Here is a 21,216-nt window from a genome sequence, read left to right as displayed (position 1 = left end):
CGGCGGAGCCGGGACGGAGAGCGGGGCCAGTGTGGCCTCTGAGCAGGGGCCGGACCCGAGCCGCCGCCCCTGGGCCGCTGCCTCCGGAACTGCGAGAGACTACGACGACAAGCGCGTGGCAGCGCTCGCCGGCCCCATCGCGCGTCCCGGCCAGCGCCCTCAGCGTCCCGCATCGTCCCGCGCGGGATCCCGGCGTTCTTCCCCGGCCCGCTCCGCCCCCGCCCCGGCCCTTGTGGCCCAGCCCCGGGTACGATGCTGCCCAGCTCCATCCAGATTTCGGGGGAGCCGCTGTCAGGCGCCGAGGTGCGGGACATCTGCCGCGGCCTGCGTGACAACGCCGTGCGCCTGCTGTCCCTGCGCGGCTGCCGCCTCTGTGACCGCGACTTCGGCCGCATCTGCCGGGCCCTAGCCGGGGCCACATCCCTGGCGCAGCTCAACCTTAACCTGGGCGTCGTGTCCAGCCCCAGCCGCATCAAACAGCTGGCGGAGGCGCTGAGGACCAACCGCTCCATCCAGTCCCTCTTGTGAGTGCGCCCCTCGCCAAAGGGTCCCAGGCGCTGCGCCCTCCGCGCGCTCTCCTGCCACTTCCTGGCCCTCCTCACCTTCCAGTTTGTCTCCCGCCCGACTGACCTTGCACCCTTACCCGCGTCTCCACCACACCCTCCAAGGCTTGTCTGGTTTCTGGGCTTCCTACGGTCTCACGAGGTGGCGGCCACCCCTTCCTGGCAGGGCCTGTCCGCCTTTCCCATCTTATCACCCTGCTTTACTTTGCCAGGGCTGCACCTCCGTTCTCAAAAAGGAACCCCGCCCCCACCCCAGGTACTAGAGCCCTGTCCCTACCATTGTGCCCACTGGAAAATTCCAGGGCACCACCAGCACGCCCCTTCTCTGCCGCCTTCTGCAATACCCTGGATCCCAGTCCTTGTCCCAGAAAAAAAGATTCCCCTTCTTCAGTATTCTTAAGAATCCAGAGTGTTCATCCCTCCTCCTCTGGGGCCTCTCAAGGGAGGCACCTCTTTTCCACTGGAAGGCTGGGCGTTGAGTAACTGCCCCCCTGCCTCCCCACAGCCTGCATGGGAGCCCGCTGACAGATGCTGGGCTGGCCCTGCTGAACCCAGCCCTGGCCCTCCACCCCGCCCTCGTGGCTCTGGACCTGGGGGACTGCATGCTGGGTGACGAAGCCATCAACCTCATCTGTGGCCTCCTCCCGCCAGACGGGGCCAAGTCTGGTGAGTAGGGCATTGGTTGGGGTGGCCCGGGTGGAAGCTAAGTGCAGAGTCCCTCCTGGGCAGGGACAAGAACATCCAGGAGAGGGAGGCTGGGGATAGAACCAGGTGGAGATTCAGGGTCCTCAGAGGCTCTGGGGCTCTGTGGGTGGGATGGGGTGGGGTGGCTCCCAGCCACTGATGACGCCCCAGAGACACAGGTTAGGGAAGGGCTGGAGTACGCCTGAACCCTCCCTGTCTGGTTTCTTATTGTGCTTCTGCCTAGGCCTGAAGGAGCTGACACTGAGCGCCAACCCTGGCATCACCCCCAAGGGCTGGAGCCGTCTGGCCATCGCTGTGGCCCACAGCTCCCAGGTCCGAGTTCTCAATCTGGACTACAACCCCCTGGGTGAGGCTCATGCCCCACCCACCTGCCCAAGAACCTGGGGACCCCATTGCCCTGGGAACCCCACACTGGGGAGGGAAGAGGAGTGAGGTGGCAGGGACAGGAGGAGAGCTGTCCTGTGTGGACCCGTAGGTGACCATCAGGCAGGTCAGAGCACCAGCCAGCACCCCAGTTCCAGTCCCGTCCCTGCCACCTACCAACAGCCAAGGTCTCCTGAGGAGCCAGGGGTGGAGCCAAAGGTGGTTAGGGTGATGGGAGGCTGAGCGGGAGATGGGGCTAACGGGGCACGAACTCAGGTCAGAGTGTGCGTGCGCTGTCTCCCCAGGTGACCACGTAGCAGGGATGCTGGCTGTGGCTGTGGCCTCCAGCCGTACCCTAGAAGTCCTAGACTTGGAGGGCACAGGGCTCACCAACCAGTCAGCTCAGGTGAGGTCATGATGCCTGGGACAAGGAGGGCATGGGATGGACAGGAGCAGCTGGGGTCCAAGGACCTGCCACAATTACGTGGGTTCATCTTTTCCACCCTTCCACAGACCCTGTTGGACATGGTGGAAAATTACCCAACAGCCTTGCGGAGCCTGGTGTTGGCCGAGAACAGCATCAGCCCCGAGCTGCAGCAGCAGATCTGTGACCTTCTCTCTGAGGGCGAGGAAGAGGAAGAGGTGGCTGGAGGGAGTGGTGACACCCAGGAATGGGAACGAGGGAAGGAGCCTGCTGCCCACGCGAGGAGCAGCAGCTCCTGGATGTGCCCCGGCGGTAAGAACCAGAGGATTGGTTGGAGCCAGGTGTAGAGGATCCAGGACAGGGAAGGTGGGTGGGGAATGGGCCAGCTCTCACCTGTGTCCCCATGGAGGCAAACACATGCTGACAACACCCTCTACCCTTCTGCAGATGCCAGTTCCCAGATGGTGCTAATGACGTCAGGACTGGGGGACAGTTTGCTGGCTGAGACCGAGATGTGACTCTCCACTTGGGTTTCTGCGTGTCATTACATGTTTTTCTCTGTCCCTACCTAGCTCCTTCCCTGGATGGCAGGGACAGGCTCTGTGACTTGGGAGGGGGTAGCCCCGGGGCTCTGGCAGCTCCTGGTAGTGTGGGAAGCTCTGGAAGCTGTGGCTGACAACAGCCTTGGAGGCACTGGAGCCCAGGGCAACCCTCTGGACTTGTCGGCAGCTCTGGCTGCAACCCGCTGGCTCGGAACAGATTTTACAAAATCTACAACTTGGTGTGAGGCTGTGCTTACTAGGGGTAGCTGGGGGAGGAACCCGAACTGCCATTACGCACCACTAGGGGGCAGGATCACCCCACAGCCCGAGTTCCCCTGCGCCTCCAGAAGGCCTGGCCCAGGTCTACGACCTAAGGCCCTGGGGTTACATCTCACACAAACCTGACTACAGTGAGGAACTTACTTCCACCACTGGGCTGAAGAGAGACCTGCACACTGCAGAGGCTACCTGAGGGCCCACTCCAGGGTTGGAGGCTCTGTGGCCAGGGAAGCCCCAGGCAGAATGGGAGGGGGATGGGTCACTGGTGAAGACCAGGAAAACACTAGGACCAGGGCACGCCTGTAATCCCAGCACTCAGGAGGCTGAGGCTGGAGGAGTATTGCGAGTTCAAGACTGGCCTGAGCTACAAAGTGAGCTCAAGGTCAGCCTGAACTACATAGCGACACCCTGTCTCAAAAAGACGAAAAAAAAAAGGGAAGAGGAAAGGTCATTAAGACAAGTGAGGGCATACCAGTAAAATAGTTTTATTTTAAAATAGTCATCAATGTGAAAATTTCCCAAAGCTGGGAGTAACAGTCTAAGAGCCAAGGTTGGGAGGAGCTGGGCTTCACCCAGAGCCCAGCCTGAGGCCTCTGAAGTCCATACTCCCCTACTGGGGGTAGGAGCAGCAAGGGGAGCCCTGAGTCTCAATTCTACATTGCAGGGTAGCTGGGCCAGGCACTGGGAGGGCAACGGCTCGTGCAGAGGGAAGCAGAGGAAAACAAACCAGAGGTTAATCCCAGTGATACCCCAAACCACCAAGCCCAGGAACATGAAGGGAGGTTGGGATGAACACTGATGAGCCCCTCAGTGCCCCAGGACAGCCCGACCTGGGCTGGGGATGGAGGGAACGGCCTGAGGCCACCTGCATGTTACTCTGGAGAATAAACACTCCAAGACAAGGACAAGGTCATGAAGGAGGCAAGCTGGTGCCATTGTCAATGAAACCAAAAGGTCTGGCAGAGCCTGTCACTCACACAGGAAACAAAGCTGTGCAAGTCAGAGGTAAGAGTCCAGGCCTAGGCCTGGACTGCCTGCTACCAGACCAGGGCCAGGCTGTCCTTGGTGGCCTAGCTGAGCAGGGTGCCCTGTTCCTGGGCCTGGGTTAGGCTGTCCTTGCGATGCAGGTGGTGTACCCCCATCCTTTTGGGGCTGCGCTGTGGGCGGCTGGAGCCAGCAAGTGGCCAGGCCCTGCCCTCAGTGTGCAAAGCGCCAGGCCCCTCCTCTGCACCCCTGTTCCCATGCAGCAGGCTCTGGCGCTCTTCCTCAGGGCTGACAGGTAGGTTCAGTATTTCCTCTTCCTCCTCCCCAGGGGAGCCTGGGTTAGGTTCTGTTGGTAGCAAGAGCCCACTCTCATCAGGTGGGGCAGAAGGTGCCAGAATCACTTCATCTTGGTCAGCAGGGCTAAGGGCAAAGTGGCGCTGCAGCTCAGGGAGGGCATCCCGCCCAAAGGCCGTGCGCTGGATCACAGCGGCAGGTGGCGGAGTGCGGTCCACAAATGCCCGCTGCCAGCTGGCCAACAGGTCTTCTTCAGAGCTAGCGGAGCTGGCGGGGTTGCTGGGCACAGGGGCGGCAGGGGCAGGCTGGTGGTGCGGGGAGACCTGAGCTGAGGCAGGGTTGCTGGGCCCCGGGCTAGGGTGGGCCTGCTCACCACTCTCCTCCACTAGGCTCAAGGAAATGGCCTGGCGCGTGGCGTAGGTACAGTTGGGCAATGGGCTGTTGCGGGGGATGCGGACCTTATCCTCCGAGAACTCTATCACCTTGCGGCCAGGGTACAGTGCGTGAGGCAGAGATGGGGTAGGGTAGGGGCTCAGCTTCTCAAAGGCTGGCAGGGACTGCTCCTCCTCTGGGGAGCCCCCCACAGTACCCAGAGAGTGGCACTCGCCATTGGTCTGGGGGGTAGGACTGCTGGGGGCTGGGGGACTGGCTGTGTCCCCTGGGACACCCCCACTCATGTCCACGTGCACAAAGACATCCTCAGCCAAGGGCCGCCCAGCACTGCCTGACTGTGCAGAGTTGAGCAGCAGGGACTCTGGCTTCTCCAGCACACGGGCAATGACCGAGGTGGGCACCACAGCCCCTGGTGCTGGGCTGGGAGTGGGACCAAGGCTGGCAGCCTCAGAGCTGCTGTGCAGGTGTTTCCGAACCATGTCCTGCAGCTCACAGGGCAGCTGAGAGAAAAAAGAGGGCATGAACAGTCTCACCTGAGGACAGCTGAGCCACGGCAAAATCAATGGCTCCTTGGCACAGCCCTGCCATGTGCTCTACACATGCTTTCTCCCTTGTGACCGCATTTCACAGACATACAAACTCGGCGGTGGAAAACAACCTGCTGCTTTTGATGAATACAGCCGAGATTCAAACCCAGACCTGCTACCCAGGCTGTGTGCTCTGGAGCGTCTACCTCCCCCACCTCCGTGTGTCTTCTGCCCAAACCCGCCTGACTGTGGCCTGTAGTTCTGGGGTCTAGGGTTGCCCCTCGGGGTAGCAGGAGCCAAAGACTCTGGCCACTCCTCCTTCCCATGTAGGCTCAAGCTGAGTCTCTATCACAGAAACGCCAGCAGGGCGAGCCCCCTGCACAGGGACAGCCTGGCTGCAGGGCAGGGTCGAGGTAGGAGGGCAGGGTAGAGGCAGGAGGGCTGAGCGCAGGAGAGGCTGAAAGCTCCAGACAGAGCCAGGGACAGTTAGGGCACAGGACTGAGAGGCCATGCCGGCCAGCGCTGGCAGGGGGCACTGTACTCACATCGGCGAATTTGTGGCTGCGGAAGTGGGACTTGTTGCACTTGAGAAGCTGCACCGCCAGGTTGCAGTCCAGCCGGTACCGCTCCTGCACACAGAGCGACCTCAGAGCAGGCCAGCTGCACCCTCCCTGCGGCCAGCCCACCACAGGGGTGGGGGCAGGGAGGCCACAAAGAGCAGGTGACCTACATTGAGCTCCTCCAGCCTGTTGATGGTGTTTCTGGCATCCAGCAGCTTGTTGGTCAGCTCCACGATCTCCCAGTCCAGAGTCTTCCTGTCCATCTCAGCCTTCTGGATCTGGGGCATAGATGAGTGGTAGATCAAGCCCAGCTCAGCCAGCCCTTCCCCCACCCACCCCACCTGACCACCAGCCCAGAGACACGAGGCACAGGTGCCAGGGCAGCCAAGGCAACAGAGCAGACAAGTGACGGACAGACAGAAGGAGACTGGGCACTGCTCCTGCTCTGCTGGCCAGCCATGGCGAGGACCAGGAGAGAAACAGCCTAGACCTGTCTATGGCCATGAATTTCAGGGGCTCTGAGCACCGAGGAAGGCTGCTGGGACCCAGAGGCAGAAACTCAGTGCTGAAGCTGTGCGCAGCTGTTTGTTCTCAGCCATGCCAGGATGAGGAAAGAGGGAGCAACGGGGCACAAGTGGGGCACAAGTGGGGCACTCGGGATGATCTGGTTGGAGGCTGTAGGCTCCAAAGTCGCCTCTGATCCTGGCCCGTGGAGTGCAGCCTGGGCCCACTGCCCCTGCAGCTGAGCATTCGGTGTGCAGGGTGACATCGGGGTAGGAGCCCTGGTCCTGACTACTGATCGGGCCTTGTGTGGGGAAAGGACAGGCCAGGGGCTCTCAAGGGGCAGAGGAGGAGGGCCAGGGCCCCGAGGTCCTGAGGAGGCCAGCACGAGGGAGGAAACACAAACTCAGACGCAACTGCAAAAATCCAGCTGTGGCTAAGAGAGGCCTGAGAGGAGAGGGCGGCAGCAACGGTGGCAGCATGAGGGGGAGACGAGGAGAGAAGAGAAACAGTATGAGCATCACGACGGTCCCGCCTCACACAGCACACTGCGAGCCCCCCCATGCCCCTCTCCTACCCCAGGCCCCAGGCCAGAGTGGCTCCCCAAAGGGAAGTCCTGGCCCCTGTCCCGCAGCACAGTGCCAGGCCAACTACCCGCCCTGGCGCCACAGTACCAATGTGTGCAGCTTGTCCTCCAGCTCCTGGTTGGTCCGCTGGGAGGCCGTGTAGCTGTTCTGCAGCCTGTGGAGGGACACGGAGACCCTGGGTCCAGACCTGCTCTTCCCGCAGGCTCCCGGGCAGTGCCCTCTCCAGTCACAACTTCCATGTTCTAATCAGCACATGGTCACGCCCAGGCCTCTTCCAGCTAACCCGCGCACGGGGAGATGCTCAAGTGTGGGCCTGGCCCCGCTTCCCATACCTGCGGAACTTGTCCTTAAACTTGTCCAGCTCCTCGCGACTCTGGCCGAGCTCCAGCTCCAGGCAGTCTTGCCCAATTTCCAGCTCCCGCTCCAGGGCCTCAGTGCGGCGGGTGGCCGAGACCAGGCGCCGGCGAAGCTCTTCATTCTCCTGCTGCAAAAGTCTGCAGGTGGGGGTGCAGAGAGGGCATCAGAGAGAAGAGCCAGGCAGCGGGGGCAGGGGGAGTCTTAGGGCCTCGGCCTGGGTCTAGGACAGCACGTGCCACAGGCCCAAGAGCACAGCTTGATGACGAATGGGGGAGGCAGGGGACACAGAGCAACAGGGCAGAACTGGGGGGGCGGGGGGCAGCTTCCAGCCTCTCTGGTTACTGCCTAAGCCAGCCGGCCCCCAAGCCCCTGGCTCTCGTTTCCCCTGCACAATCAGCTTCTCCATTATTAATCCCTTGGAAATCCGGCTCAGCCCCACCCTCCTCTCCTGGGGCCTCGTGGGGCTGTCACAGGGAGGCAGCTGGCACAGGAGCTCCTTGGCAAGAGCAGGCCCCTCCCAACTATCCACCTCCTCGCTCCAGGGCCTCTCAGGGCCTCCAGAACGATAAAACCCCCAGAAAAGGAGTATCCACAATGTCAAGCCGCCTTCCAGAGTCCCTGAGAAACCCCAACCCAACTCTGACTTCTATTTAAGCCAGGGCAAAGCCCGACTGTACTAACAGCCTTGCTGGGAGCTAAGGGGACACAGGATAGTGCAGCGGTGCAGGCAGCCAACTTACTTCATCCTCTCTGCGTCCGTCAGGGGCTCCTGGGCAGAAGAGAACAGAAGCCTGAGGCTCAGCTCTGGATCCTGGACTGCGGGGCAGCCTACCCTCCATGGAGCCCTGGCAGGGCCCTTCTGAAGCTCTGCACACAAGGGTGCCACCCAGTAATTGCCCTCTCCCATGCCAACCTTCATCCTCACCCCTAAAGCCATTTTCAGGTGGGTCCTGGTACCATGCCACCCCCTTCAAAGACATCCCCTAGCTGTCCATGGGGCTCCTCCTGGGCCCAGCCTCCACACTACACGGCAGGGACCTCCAGGGAAGTGATGTCAGGTCAGGCTATGAGTCCTGAGCTCCGGCAGAGCCCTCCTAGGACCTTGGAGGCTCTGTGTATGGGCGCAGGGGTGCAGGGGGCCTCTGGGCTAATCCCGACTGAGAGCAGTAAAGCATCTTGTGCTGCTTTTAACTCCAGCCCATCCTCTCCAAGCCCCCACAGTGGTCAGGGGCCAAACCCCAGAGCATGACGAGCCATAGGCAGAGCCGGCAGCTGCAGCAGGAGGGGAACGTCAAGGGTCTGCTCCAAATGGACCTGCTGCTTCAGAACTGCACTCACGGGCAGGAACGAAGGTGACCCAGACCAAGGACTCAGGAGTTCCCAACAACTGGATCTGACCCTGTCCACCACATGCTGGTCCACAGAGCCTCACTGAGCCTGGATCCCTCCATCTAGAAAACTAGGGTAATGCCCACTAGATAGGAAGTAGCACAAGGCTGGCTTTTTTTTTCCATATTGGAAGTTGAACCTAGCACCTACACACTGGGCTTCATCCCTGGCCCATTTTTGTTGTTGATTTTGTTTTGAGACAGTATCTGCCTAGGCTGAGCTTGAACTTATGATCCTCTTGCTTCAGCCTCCCAGACTGCTGGGGTTACAGGTCTACATCACCAGATCCAGCAATAGCTGGCATTTTTATCTAAGGTTCTCTGGCCTGAATCTGTCCCAAGTGGGCTATGACATGCTCAACCAAGGACTGCCTTCCGGGTCCTTTAAATGCTTCATGGGCTGTAACAGGGTGGGACCGCCACGGGACCTGGCGAGGGAGGAGAGCGCACAGGAGTCTGCTGTGATTGCAGGCCTCCTAGAAACAGCCTGGATCCTAGACAGTCCCAGCAGGGAACACACATGAGCCGACGGCATGGCTGAGGAAGCACGCACTTCCTGCAGACAAGGCAGAGCAGCTGTGCCAGTGGGAAACAGCTGGGGCACTGTGTCCTTAGCGCCTCCAAAGGAGCCACCACTTGACTGCAGGGACCCAAGCCCAGCCTCCAGCAGGTTGGCCCATCCTGCAGGGAGAGCAATGCCATACAGGGTCATTTCCACAGAGCTGACATCCAGCCTCCCTGAGCCCTTGGTGCCCCCACCAGCATGGCTGCAGTTAGGGCCCCAGGCTGTGCCTGCAGTACCACATCCCAGCCCCACTCAGGGGCCATAGAGCTCGGGTAGGGGAAGATAGGTCGACACTCGCCACAGGGCCTGTCTTTGCCATCAGTCCTGCTGACCTCCTGCTCAAGCTGGGACCCAGGACCCTCCAGCCGCAACTCCCGGTGCTCCGGCGGGGCCTTGCGGTAGGGCTTCTTGGCAGGGGCCGCACTGGTCATTTTGGGAGGTGTGGGCTCCTCCACCTGCTGAGGAAAGCCAGGGAGGAAGAGGCTCAGAGAAGAGGCACAGAGGCCTCTGGACTGACAAAGAAGACATGTATGACCAAAGGCCACACATGTACGCCACACAGGCAGCCCGTCCTGGATACTGTTGGGATCACCAAGGGGCTGGACTTGAGGGTTGGTCCTCGGGGTAGGGGCAGTATGGACATTGCAGCGTGGGCCCAATGGGGAACAGGCAGGTGGGACAGGAAGGGCCCCAGGACCAGTGGACCATGCTCTGGGAGGGGAACAGAAGCCTCAAAGCAGCACTGCACCCTTCGCCGGGGCAGAAAGGGAAAAAGCGCTCTTTAAGTGGGTGCTTCCTCCACATTAAACCCGACAGGAGCAGCCCATCCCACAGGGCTGCTGTGAAGGTCCCTGAGGTGCCAAGAGCAGTGTGGGGCTCTGGAGAAATGCCTGGTGAGCATCTGCTTTGAGAAAAGGTGAAGGCTGGCAGATGCTCCCCCAGCCCAGCTCCTCAGTGGGCTCTCCCAGCTCCACAGCACTCCCTGCCCTCTGCCGAGAGGACACCTGCCTGCCCTCTCTCCTGCCAGCCATTCAAGAGAGACCACGTGCGGCACAGGCTTGGTGGGGACGTACAGTTGGGGACATACCGTCTAGGCGCCAGCAGCTCGCTCTGTACTGCCCTGCGGGAGTCAGCCCTCTGCTCTCCGCATCCCACAGCCCCTCCGCTTCCTCCAGCCAGGCACTCCTGAAACCAGAGAAGGGAGGAAAGTGGAAACCAGGAGCCAGCTGCCTGCCTGTCAGCGCCACGGGCCTGCCTGCCAGGCTGGGACCTGCATGGGTCCCCAGGGAGGGCCAGGCAGAGAGGTCAGGAGACAACTGAGGCACGGCTTCCTGCCTCTGCAGAGGAGACATACGTGTCTGTGTGCAAGCAATGTCTGAGCTCACCGCAGGCCCAGCTCTGTCCTGTCCCCAACCCACCCCCCCATATCTGTCCTGCTCATCTGCCAGGCCTCTCAGAGTCTGGAAACAACTCAGCGCTCTGGGGAATGTGGGTCTCAACCAGGAAAGGCCTCGGAGAGATGCAAGAAGATGGGCAGAAGAGAGGCTGGAAGGCAGCTCCTGGCAGTCTTTCCGTCAGAGCACAAAGGCCACCTCTGTGCACAACGCCAGCCAGCAGATTGGCTGTGAGGAAAGGTGAGGCCAGGAGAGATCGGAAGGGCAGCACTTTAGAGCCTTGGCTCTCACCAGGCAATTCCGCCCACCCCTTCCCCTAGGGACACCTGGCAAGTGTCTCGAGAGTCTGAACTGGCATCTACTGGTGGAGGCGAGGGATGCTGCCAGCCACCCAACAAGGCACAGGACAGCCCTGAAACGCACACGGATCACATGAAAGGTCAACAGTGGAGAGGAGGCAACCCTGCCACAGAAAGCCCAAGTTCAGGGCTTCTCTGGCACACAGGAGCCAAATCCCTACCTCACTAAGCTTGCCCTGAACCTATGACAGTGGCCAGTGGCCGGGTGGAGACCTGCAAGGCCCCTCCAGTTCTGCCCATAGCCCTGCAGTGAGCCAGGCTGCAGCAGGAGGGCAGCCGCCACCACTGCTGCAATCCGAGGAGGCAGTAACCTCAGGTGGCCTTCTGGGTTTAAAAACAACCTCTTCCCGCTGCCATCCATCCACCTGAACAGAGCCAGGGGCCGAGGGAAGCCTTGCGGGCAAAAGCATGTGTTCCCGCTGTTGGGACATGCCCTGGCCGCGACTCCTGTCACATTCCAGCAGCCTGGGGCAGGAAGCACGGGCGGGGGCACGGAGGCAAAGTGGTCCTCCTCTTGACTGATGCCCAGACTGGGGTTTCTGGGGGAGCTGGGGTGTGGCAGCACAGGCACGAGCCGCCAGCCTCCACCCCTTCGACGGGAGGCAGAACGTGTCCCCACAGGGCACAAACAGCAAGCTGTGTCGGCTGACTCCCTGCACAGGAATCCAGGCAGGCCTGAAAGGACAGCACATTCCTGGGGTGTGGGGGAGCAAACAAGTCTCTGCCACAAGTCCCCTGGGGTTGTCCCCAGAGGGCCCCAGGGTAGGGGCTCCTTCAGCCTGAGGGAGAGGCCTAGAAAAGTCCCAACAGCCTTGCCGTGCATGTGGGTGTGCAGTGGGGTCACAGCAGTGAGAGAGACAGACGCGCAGAAGTGGACACCCAGGGGCGCCTCCAAGTCAGTCTCTGCCACCTCCCTTCTCTATAAAGAGCCCTATCCCTTCTTTCCTCCCTTCCCTCCTACAGCTGAGGAAGCTCCTCTCTGTGGCACCGTACCATGTGCTCTGTCCTGTCTTTAGCCTCTTCTTTACCTCCCTGACCCTGCTCTTGCCAAGGGCACCAGGACCTGTGTTAGCGGCAGGCAGGCAGGACAGACACGCTCAGATTTGCTGCTGCCCTGTATTCAGAGCCACCTCACAGAAGGCCCCAAGCATCCTCCAGCTCCCCTGGCCTCACCCTGACCTGAGGTCCCCACTGCCCAGTCAGGCCTCCCAAGAGCACGGATCTACTCCCAGGAGGGTCTGGGAGGGTCAGGTTAGTGGGCAGACAGTGCGGGTGGGACTGGCACTGAGATGGCCAACAGCTGTGGATGGGGAGTCCTTCTCTGAGTGTGGGAGGTCCTTCTCCAAAAGTGGCAGAGTCACAACAAAGGGACACACCCACTGCCTGGGAGAATGTGAGCCACTTTCTACCCCATGCCAGTAAATACAGGGGGTTTCTGCAGACACTGAGCCCCAGCTCCCCAGCTCTCCAGCTCCAATTCCCAACATCTGCTAAGTACTCCGGATCAGCTCATGGTGGCGGCGGGTACCATAACTGCAGCATGGAAGAGGGCAACACAAGGCTGGAGCACAGGGAGCAGCAGAGGCAGTGTGACTGGGGCCCAGCTGGAAGAAGCAGTGAGCTGGAAGGAAGGCCTGGGCATGGTCCACCAGGGAGTCAGCTACCAGGCGTAACACCGGAAGGCTTCCCCGGTGGGCCTGGAGCACTGCAGCCCAAGAAAGGAGCCTAATCCTATATTGGGGGTTGTCCCCAGGGAAGCAGCCTAACAACTGAGAATGGCCCATGGGCTATGACAAGCAAGCTGAGGCCAAGGACAGTCTGGGGGCTTATGGCCTAGGGATGCTGAGTGTGCCACAGGGCACTATGGAAATGCAAGGAGCAGGGAAGACTCTTGCTGCCCTGCCATTGTCCTCCCCATACCACCTAAGCCCCAGGACGTGGAGAGGACTCAGGATGTGAGGCTGGTCCCAAGACAAGGACAGCCATAGGCACAGGGACCCCTGGCTGACCCAGCCTGGCCTGTGAACCCCTGGACTGAACCTGCTGGCAACAGCTCAGGAGCCACCCAGAGCAGCAGCAGCCCTCTTCTCATCCCCAGAAGGCGAAGTGAAAGGAAAGGGACACTCAGGCCTGCACCCAGCCTGAGCCGCCTCCTTCCTTGCTGCATAACATTCATTCTTCCCTTACTCAGAAAGCATCCCAGGAGGCGCTACCTCTAGCTGCTGGGGTGGGGGTGATGGCTCCCTAATTGCCATGTTGAAATCTGCCAGTCATGCAGGCCGCCTGTTGCCGCCTGCCCTGCATTAAATACCTTCTCCCTGATTACAGCCCATGGGGCACGATTAGCTGCCTTCCAGAACAAAGTCTACTTTCATCAGGAATGGGACTCAGCACGCATGGGAACCTGCGCTGTGAACCCACTAAACAGCTGAGCAGTGTGGAGATGAGACAGACACCAAGACCCGCACCATAAGCTGGCTGAGCAGCATCCTTTACACGAAAGACAGTAAGTGCCACCCTGATCAGGAGCTGAGATGCTTACCAGCCCCCTCTGTGGGTATGTGCCTTAACCCCCTGGGGTGACAGCAGGCTCTTTAGGAAGCTGGAGGGGCACAGGAGAGGAGCCTCTTTACAACCCTGATTCTCTCCAAGCCTCGATCTACACCTGCAGGAGACAACAGCAAAGAAGTCCAGAGGCCCAGGTGGCCTCCCACCTCCTGCTGTCCCCCGAGGGTCTGCCCAAGGCCCAGGAGAGGGAGGGCCAAGCCCCCAGCCTTCTGCCTGCCAGAGGGCAGCTACCTCCCAGCACTGCCCATGACAGGGAGTCAGGACCTGAGTCCACGACAGTCTCCTCCTGCCACACGCTGCCCATCACCAACATTCCTTCTAAGAAATCACGCTGGCAGGGTGTAATGGCACACATCTAGAATCCTAACACTCTAGAGATGAAGGCAGGAAGATTCCAAGTTCAAGCCTAGCATGGGCCATGTGGTGAGTCCCTGTCCCAAATTCAGTACAAAGGCCCTGGGTTCAACCCCTAGAACTGCACAGAAAGAAAAGAAAGTTATGCCCCATCAGTTTATCTGGGTGCAGGTTATTTCCAAGCCTGCTGATATGCCTTTCTCTCACAGATGTTAATAAACCAAGCAAGTGAGGGACCTCAAGGGGTCATCACAGAAATAACTAACACGCAAAGAAAGTCCAGTGGAAGTTAATAATCACTCCTGCTTCTAAAGTGAAAGGAAAACCAGCTTGGATTCAGAGCACACCAACTATACAAAGTGCTGCCTCAATTACCTTGGGACCCAGGATATAAAGAAACAGTTAAAATAAATACCATTGGAGACCAGCCTGGGCCACAAAGTGAGCTCACAGCTGGCCTGAACTGTACAGCGAGACCCTGTCTCAAAAAGACAAAAATAAAATAAAATAAAATAAATACCAGCCCTTCCAACAACCCCTCAGCAGCCACTAGAACACAACCACACAGAATGTAGCATGGTCCTGAGCATAACTATTGGACGCGGTCTTTGAACTCTGCAACCTGGTGAAGATGGGCACATTGGGGAGGGCTATGCCTTTACCATGAGAACTGGCTACTCCTCGAGTTTCTGAAATCCAGGCTCTGCCTCCAACTAAAGCTAAGAAGGGCCAGCCCTCTGACCAGGTGGCCCTGCAGTGGCCCTGGGGACTCCCTGTGAAGAACCCCACTGCCCCACAGCATAGTATCACAGCCCTCTCCACCCTCTGAAAGGCAGAACACAAGCTCCTACTACCAAGGTGGGCCCAGCCTCACTTACTCCCTCCTGCCTGCCAGCCCCAACTCCGTTTCCGGCACTCTGCTACTCCCGAGAGGGCTCCCAAGACGCATGAGCAAAGCCCTCAGCAATCCTGGGCGCGTGGCAGGCAGGCAGCCAGTAGTTCTCGGGTGGGGCCTGGGCAGAGGTTCTGCTCCGGGCAGATGACTAGGCTGGAAGATGCCAGTCTGTGCCCAGACCAGCCCTGCTGCTCCTCCAACAACTCTGCCTGCCACCCCCCTGCAGGCAAGTACAACCTCACCTTCTTGGGACACGCAGCCTGCAGCCCCGGCCTGGCCTCCTGCCCACTCTAACCTGAAGAGACTGACAGGGTTTTGAAAGCCACAGAGGGTGGAACCATCCTGCCCCAGAGCAATCCTGATGACGAAGAACGGGTGCTGGCGACTGATGAGAGCTCGCCTGGCTCCCACCTGGGCAAACACCTCCAGTCCGCCCCCCAGCCCCAGCCTCACAGACACAAACACAGAGCAGAACGAGGGGCTGAAGAGACCGAAGATGCCCCCAGCACCAGCCCCTCCCCTAATAAGGAGAAGGCCAAAGCCCCCGCATGCACAGCCCATGCCTGGCATCTGACCCTGGGCCCAGACCTCCATGCCCAGCTCTTGCTTTCCTGGTCACAGCCAAAAAAAAACCCCTTCCAGACTGCTCCCCCCTCCCCAGGGTCCTGAATGGCCCCTCACATTCATACCCACCTACAACGCGCCATCAGTCAGGCCCCTGCCTTCGCCCTCCCACCCACGGGGCCAGAAGCCACTGGGAGGGTCTGTGGTTCTCAAAGTCCCCTGGCCCAGCACCGCCCACTGCCAGGACATAGAATGTCACAGAACAGACCTACCCCAGTGAGGGACACCAAGCAACTGTCTCCTGCTCTCCCTGACCCCTGGCCTGGAGGAGGAGAGGCCCTGGTGCAGCGTCTTTGCGCCGCTTCACTCACCAGGCTCCATGGAGGTCCTGACTTTCTGGCCAGTACAGAGTTCAAGGCAGGCTCTGGCCCTCGCTGGCTCAGGTGCCTTTCCAGCTCCTCTTGGCCAAAGTCCACTTCAAGCTCCAGACGTGGAAGGGGTAGGAGCCCAGCCCCTCCCACTCCACCTCCAGGGTCACAGATGCCTAGGAAAACAACATCCCAGGCGGGCACCTTGTGCTGGGCTCTAGCTCTCCATTTAAAAGCTTTTCTGCCCAGGATGTCCCCAGAGCTCAGCCGCGGTTCAGCTCAGTCCCGCACCCGAGGAGAACATGGCAGCTGATCCCAACCTCTCTCCTGGGTGAGCAGTGCCCTGCTGGGGCAGGGCGGCTAGCTGTCAGACTCACAGGGCTAGTGTCTTCTCTCTGGCCAGCCAGCAGGCCTGGTTAGCATAATTAGACTCAGGGCAGACAGCATCCCACCTACCCTCCTGACAAAGGGATGAAGTGAAGTCCCTTCCCAATCCCACTCATCTGTTCCTTAGGCAGGAGAGGCAGCAACAGCTTGGGGACCCGTAGTGAGGGATGGTCTCACACTCCACATGACAAAGCACAGGCAGAACAGAAACTCTGACCCACTGTCTTCTGCGGGAAAACTGACGTGAGGGTGGATGCGGAGGATGAAAGGGCACAGCAGTAGGTGCCACGCTACAGGACACTGCTCTCTCCTGGCCACTACTGGGGACATCCCCAGCCTGGCAGGAGTACTGGGAAGATGGAGGGAACCTAACAGTAAGGACAAGAGAGCAGCAGGATGGTACAACATCAGCGAGGGGAAGAGGGAGCCTGCGGGACAAGAAAGGAGTCGACACACTGGTGGCAGCTGGGGCAGAGAGGCTGGCTGCGGTCAGACTCACAGGGCTAGTGTCTTCTCTCCCGCCAGCCGGCACGCCTGTTTAGCATGATTAGCAACAGACTCGGCAGACGCTGCCAGGCACACCATTCAAACCACTTGGTTTGGGGGCAGCCCAACTCTGAAGCTGCAGCGAGAGCACAGCAAGGCCACGCTGTGGAAAGCACAGGTTCACACAGTGCTCTCCTGAGGTCCAAGGATAGCACCCGGGATCCCACCACACCCAAGGAGCTTCTGCCATTCAGGACACTGTCAACGAAGCACAGCACTTGCTGGCCAGGCAACAAGCCTCTCGGGTGGCCAGGCAAAACGAGGCAGCTGCTGTAAGAAGGGATACACCTCCCCATCTCCCTGTCCCTAGATGCCACTGCCAGGCTGCGCCAGGACCCTGCATGCTGGGCTGTAAGAACAAAGCCCCCCACAGCTGCAGCTGCCACCCATCCTGTGCCTGTGCCAGCACTTCACAGCCCACTGCTCCCTACAGTCTCTGAGGGCAGGAGCTAGGGAAGCAGCAGCTGGGGGACAGAGGCTGTGACAGGAGCTGCCTCGCGGAGTACAGCACAATGGGGCAGTGTACCCCAGCCGAGGACTGGGCCAGCCAAGGGACAGGTGGCACACTGCCACCTATGGTTTCTGAAAGGGCTGGGGGATGGTCCTTCCCAGGAGCAGAGCCACAGGAACCTGCAGAGTGAGGATGAAGGCCACGGCCAGGATGCCCAGGATGCCAGAGGGCTGGCTCCGCCATCAGAGAAGGAGCAGTGCCCGCAACAGCTGCACTGCCATCCGAGCTGCTTGGGAAGCAGCAGTAACTCTCTCTTAGGCCCCCAGAAACATCTGGGAGAAGGGAACCCCAGCCCAGACTGCAAGCAAACACAAACGCAACCACAAATGTGTTCTTCAGGGCAGCAGAGCACGAAAATGTAGTACAGGCACCATGAACACAGGGAAAGGGGTGTTCGCCTTGTTCCAGGCAGTCCTGTGGGCTGTGATGACTCAAAAGCTGGGCTGCTGACAGGAGCTCCTCAGAGCCCTTAGCCACAAGAAAACTCCCAACACCAGCAGGGCCCGGTTTGCTTTCAAAGGTGTAGGAGCAAAAGTCCTGGCTAATTTGAGGCTTCAGAAATCCAAGACTGTTGCAGCACTAAAACAGTTAAAAACCTGATCAATTTTCTCTTTTCCCAGCGGAAGATGAATGGGCAAGAGAAAGGGCACACATGAAATGCAGGTACTGACGCCACACTGCTCACACATCCTGGTTTCCACACACCGCTGCTGCCGCCACGCAAACACATTTCAGAGCAACACAGTCCCTGAGACACAGCCAGTTTGATGCTGTCTGGGCTGATAACTTCAGGATGCCTTCTCCTGGCCTCCAGGAAAGACCACCCTGCCAGGCACGGTGGTGCACACTGGGGATCCTAGCACTTGGGAGGCTACAACAGGAGGACTGCCTTGAATTCAAGGCCAGCCTGGGCTACACAGCAAGACCTTGTCTCAAAAAGCCAAAAAAAAAGAAAAAAGGACCGCCCCTGAGAACCCCTTATGCTAGGCCAGGGGAAGAGGTGCTGTAAAGGCTCTGCAGGGGCCTCCACTCCTCATTAAGCAGTTAAGAGAACAGTCCAAGTAGAAGAACCACACACATTGCTCCTGGGTGTTGTTTTTAAAGGTGAACCTTGTTGAGGAATGGGAGATATATGCAAGAGAAGGATATATGATAAGTGGGGAACAGTGGGGTTAGACACGAGCAGAGAGAAGAGCAAGGGTCTTTCATTTTGCCTATGTTTCCATATGGCTGATACATACATTATCAGGAAACATATATATATATATATATATATTTGGGGAGGGTTTGACACAGGGTCTTACTATGTAGTTCAGGCTGACCTTGAACTCACTATGTAGCCCAGTCTGGCCTCAAACCTGTGGCAATTCTGCTGCCTCAGCCTCATGAGTGCTGGGATTACAGGCATGCACCACCATACCGGCTGGTTGACATTTTCACGAGATGAAAATCAAGAGTTCCTAGACAGACACCCTCCACCTACACTGAACTTCCCCATTCAGTGGGTTTCCTATCTTGAGCTTCAGAGAGGAGAGGTGACCTGCACAAAACCACAGCAGAGCTGGGACAGAGCCCAGCTCCCTGCCTCCAATTCCAGAGCAAAGCTTGGGGAGCCACAGGAAGGCAGGCAGACGCTGTCCTCGATGTAAGACCCTCAGAGCTTCTTTTTTGTTTGTTTTTTCCAGTACCGGGAATCGAACCCACAACTGCGCTTGCCAGGCAGGTGCTGTGCGGCTGAGCTAAATCCCCAGCCCCGACCCTCAGAGCTTCTGAGGCTGAGCCCCACGCTGGGCTGAGTGGGACAGTGCAGAGGCCACAGTGATATCGCCAAATCCCATCCTCCTGGGGAGCTGGGCAGAAGTGCTAAAGTTCTTCTAGAGGGTGGTGCCAAGTTCCCTGCCCCAGGTCATTGTAAGCACAAAGAGGGGACCTTGGCCTTTAGATTTTAAATGTCATCTCGCAGAGAGGTGGCATTTCCAGGATAGTAACTAACATGAGGTCCCATTTTTCTCATGGCCAGTCTAGAAGAGATGCAGCCGTGTGGAAGTACACACAATCCAGTCCCGACTCAACCGCATCCTCACGGGTCTACTAGCTACAGTGTGTTTGATCATTCTCACCGTGCCCATCAGCAAAGACAGAAGGGAGGAGAAGTAAAGCCCAGGGAGAACTCCACTTCAACTTAACCTACTGGTTTCATCCTTTGATTCATCCAGGCATTAATAAAGTTGTAGTATCCAGGTGTGGTGGTGGTACACACTTGCAGTCCCTGCATTCTGAGAGGCTGAGACAGGAAGACTGCAAATTCAAGCCCATCCTGGACAACTTAGTGAGTCCCTGTCTCTAAATAAAAAAAGCTACAAATGTAGCTCAGTGTGAGGCCCTGGATTCAATCTCCTGTACCACAAAAACAAAACAACAATAAAGTAATCATAAAAAATAATGGTAATAGGGGCTGGGGATTTAGCTCAGCGGTAAAGCACCTGCCTGGCAAGCACAAGGTTGTGAGTTCGATTCCTGGTACCGGAAGAAAAACAAACAAACAAAAAAATAATGGTAATAATAAAGTAACTGTGAGCCCCTGCTGTGAGTACAGGGCATACCTAGATGGGACCATCCACACAACCAGAAAAGCAAGCAGGTCGCAGCCAGCATGGGAAGGCCTCAAGGAATAACAGAGTGCTCAAGGTAAGACTTTTTAGAAGGTGCTAATTATGTAAGAAAGGCTGCCACAGTTGCTTACCTCCTCTTTTAACCCCTTCCTGCAGGCTTATGACATGTTATTCAAATATGAAAAGGCTAAAAGCTGAAGCCAAGCTCCTGGAAGATCCTTTAACCACATGAGTTCAACGCTGGGAAATAATTAGTAACACCGCTATTAACACTATTACCTTGTGTTTACACAGGGCCTTCCTTCCGACCAGCTCAAAGGTTTGCCGCAGAGATCCCATCTGCTTTACTCATGAAGGACGGGTTCCACCACACAGTAACCAACACTGCTCGGCCCTAACTGTAGGACCTAAGGGCTGGACTCCAGGGTAAGACTTTGCCCCTAAGAAGCTCCGAGATAAATCTCAGCCCTAGCAGGCGAGAGATAGGTAACCTCGACTTATACCACAGTGTGGTAAGTAAAGGGGTGCCTGGCTGGGGAGGGGTCTGAGGACCAGACCAGAACGTGTCCTCCACAGATACCAAGTATCTTCTTTACCTGACTGTAAGCTTGTGGGAGCTCTATTGGCCATGATGCAATAAATAGGGCTACATCTCTGGGAATCAGTGCCCTAAGAACCGTCCCTCAGCTACACTAGAAACAAAAAGGCAAAGACTAGATCGGGACTCTCAGCTCCTTCCTGGAAACATCTGAGCAGAACTTGTCTGTGCCATAAGAAGACCAGCAGAGCCCTAAGAAAACCCAGGCCAGGAAGTCTGGCTTCCTCAGTGCCTAAGCATCTCCACCAATTTCACCCAATTCTTCTCAGTCCATAAGACAGCAGGGAACATGGGCCGTGACATTCCTTCTCACCATCCGCTGCAGGCAGACTGTCTAGCCATAGCCTTGAAGGTGTAACTGTACCAAACTACACACCCCACTGCATCCACAGGGTCACTACAACCTTGCCAAGCCTAGAGAAGGCCAGCACGGCGGCACATTACAGGGGTCATCACAGAGCTGGCAGGAGAATCAACAATCTTATTTGCACAGACTGTGTACCAATAGGGTTCCCAACCTCATCCTTGTCATTGCTTCATCTTAAGAAAGGAGACACAACTTTACTCCCACCTCTGAAATGTTCTTGGCTGCATGACAGAAGCAGAAAGGCTTATTTATTGTAGCTGGAATAAAACAAAGCCTTTTCTTATCCAGAGCTTTCCAAAATGGGACTCATTCATTCAACAAGTATTTACCAACTGTGCTTCGTATGCCAGGCCCCACAATAGGTACTGTGATTTCCTGATCACCAATGCTCAATACTCTTGCAAAAAAAAAGGTCAGGTCACCCTCATTTTACAGGGGACAAGACCAAGAATCCTGCTAGTTAAGAAACTTGTCCAAAGTTGCACAGCTGGTAAGTGGGTGAGTTAAGATTGAAACCCCAGGTCTTCCTAGCTCTGAAAGACTAGCGAATTAGCCGGGCATGGTGGTGTACACACCTGTAATCCCAGCACTTGGGAGACTGAGGCAGGAGGATCACTGCGAGTTTGAGGCCAGCCTGGGCTTCAAAGTGAGCTCAAGGTCA

The 21,216-nt window shown here is 57.9% G+C and overlaps 2 protein-coding genes across 9 annotated transcripts in view; one reads left to right on the top strand and one right to left on the bottom strand.

The window, feature by feature from the left end:
- Positions 1-6: 6 nt before the first annotated feature.
- Positions 7-2,829, top strand: Lrrc73 (leucine rich repeat containing 73). The gene is made up of 6 exons (XM_005389777.2): positions 7-524; positions 1,069-1,229; positions 1,492-1,614; positions 1,937-2,037; positions 2,145-2,367; positions 2,503-2,829. Exons 1-6 carry the CDS (start codon positions 253-255, stop codon positions 2,571-2,573), a joined length of 951 nt encoding a protein of 316 aa, XP_005389834.1. The 5' UTR covers positions 7-252; the 3' UTR covers positions 2,574-2,829.
- A 516-nt stretch (positions 2,830-3,345) lies between these two features.
- Tjap1 (tight junction associated protein 1 (peripheral)) overlaps positions 3,346-21,216 on the bottom strand; it is a 22,550-nt gene continuing 4,679 nt past the window's right edge. For 3 of the 8 annotated variants that reach the window (XM_005389769.1, XM_005389773.2, XM_013516816.1), the window contains exons 3-11: positions 10,120-10,217; positions 9,365-9,490; positions 7,820-7,848; positions 7,055-7,216; positions 6,810-6,876; positions 6,553-6,582; positions 5,805-5,912; positions 5,620-5,703; positions 3,346-5,047 (exon numbers count right to left, since the gene is read on the bottom strand). In XM_005389769.1, the coding sequence (XP_005389826.1) occupies positions 3,947-5,047; positions 5,620-5,703; positions 5,805-5,912; positions 6,553-6,582; positions 6,810-6,876; positions 7,055-7,216; positions 7,820-7,848; positions 9,365-9,463 (1,680 nt within the window). In that variant the 5' untranslated portion in view covers positions 9,464-9,490; positions 10,120-10,217 and the 3' untranslated portion in view covers positions 3,346-3,946. Of the gene's footprint in view, positions 5,048-5,619; positions 5,704-5,804; positions 5,913-6,552; positions 6,583-6,809; positions 6,877-7,054; positions 7,217-7,819; positions 7,849-9,364; positions 9,491-10,119; positions 10,218-14,585; positions 14,671-14,844; positions 14,866-15,537; positions 15,711-21,216 lie in introns of those variants that run through there. The other 5 variants (XM_013516818.1, XM_013516819.1, XM_005389774.2 and 2 more) reach the window with 5 other exon arrangements.

This window comes from Chinchilla lanigera, unplaced genomic scaffold (genome assembly GCF_000276665.1).
Source record: "Chinchilla lanigera isolate Chin_1 unplaced genomic scaffold, ChiLan1.0 scaffold00036, whole genome shotgun sequence".
Taxonomy (NCBI): Eukaryota; Metazoa; Chordata; class Mammalia; order Rodentia; family Chinchillidae; genus Chinchilla; species Chinchilla lanigera.
The sequence above is the reverse complement of the archived record's forward strand: the minus strand, read 5'-3'. Positions and strand labels throughout refer to the sequence as shown.

Excerpts from the sequence above, each read along its gene's own strand:
- Lrrc73 (XM_005389777.2), top strand. The coding sequence starts at position 253 with ATGCTGCCCAGCTCCATCCAGATTTCGGGGGAGCCGCTGTCAGGCGCC. Across the intron at positions 525-1,068 it reads CGCTCCATCCAGTCCCTCTT|CCTGCATGGGAGCCCGCTGA; the intron begins GTGAGTGCGCCC and ends GCCTCCCCACAG. Across the intron at positions 2,368-2,502 it reads CTCCTGGATGTGCCCCGGCG|ATGCCAGTTCCCAGATGGTG; the intron begins GTAAGAACCAGA and ends ACCCTTCTGCAG.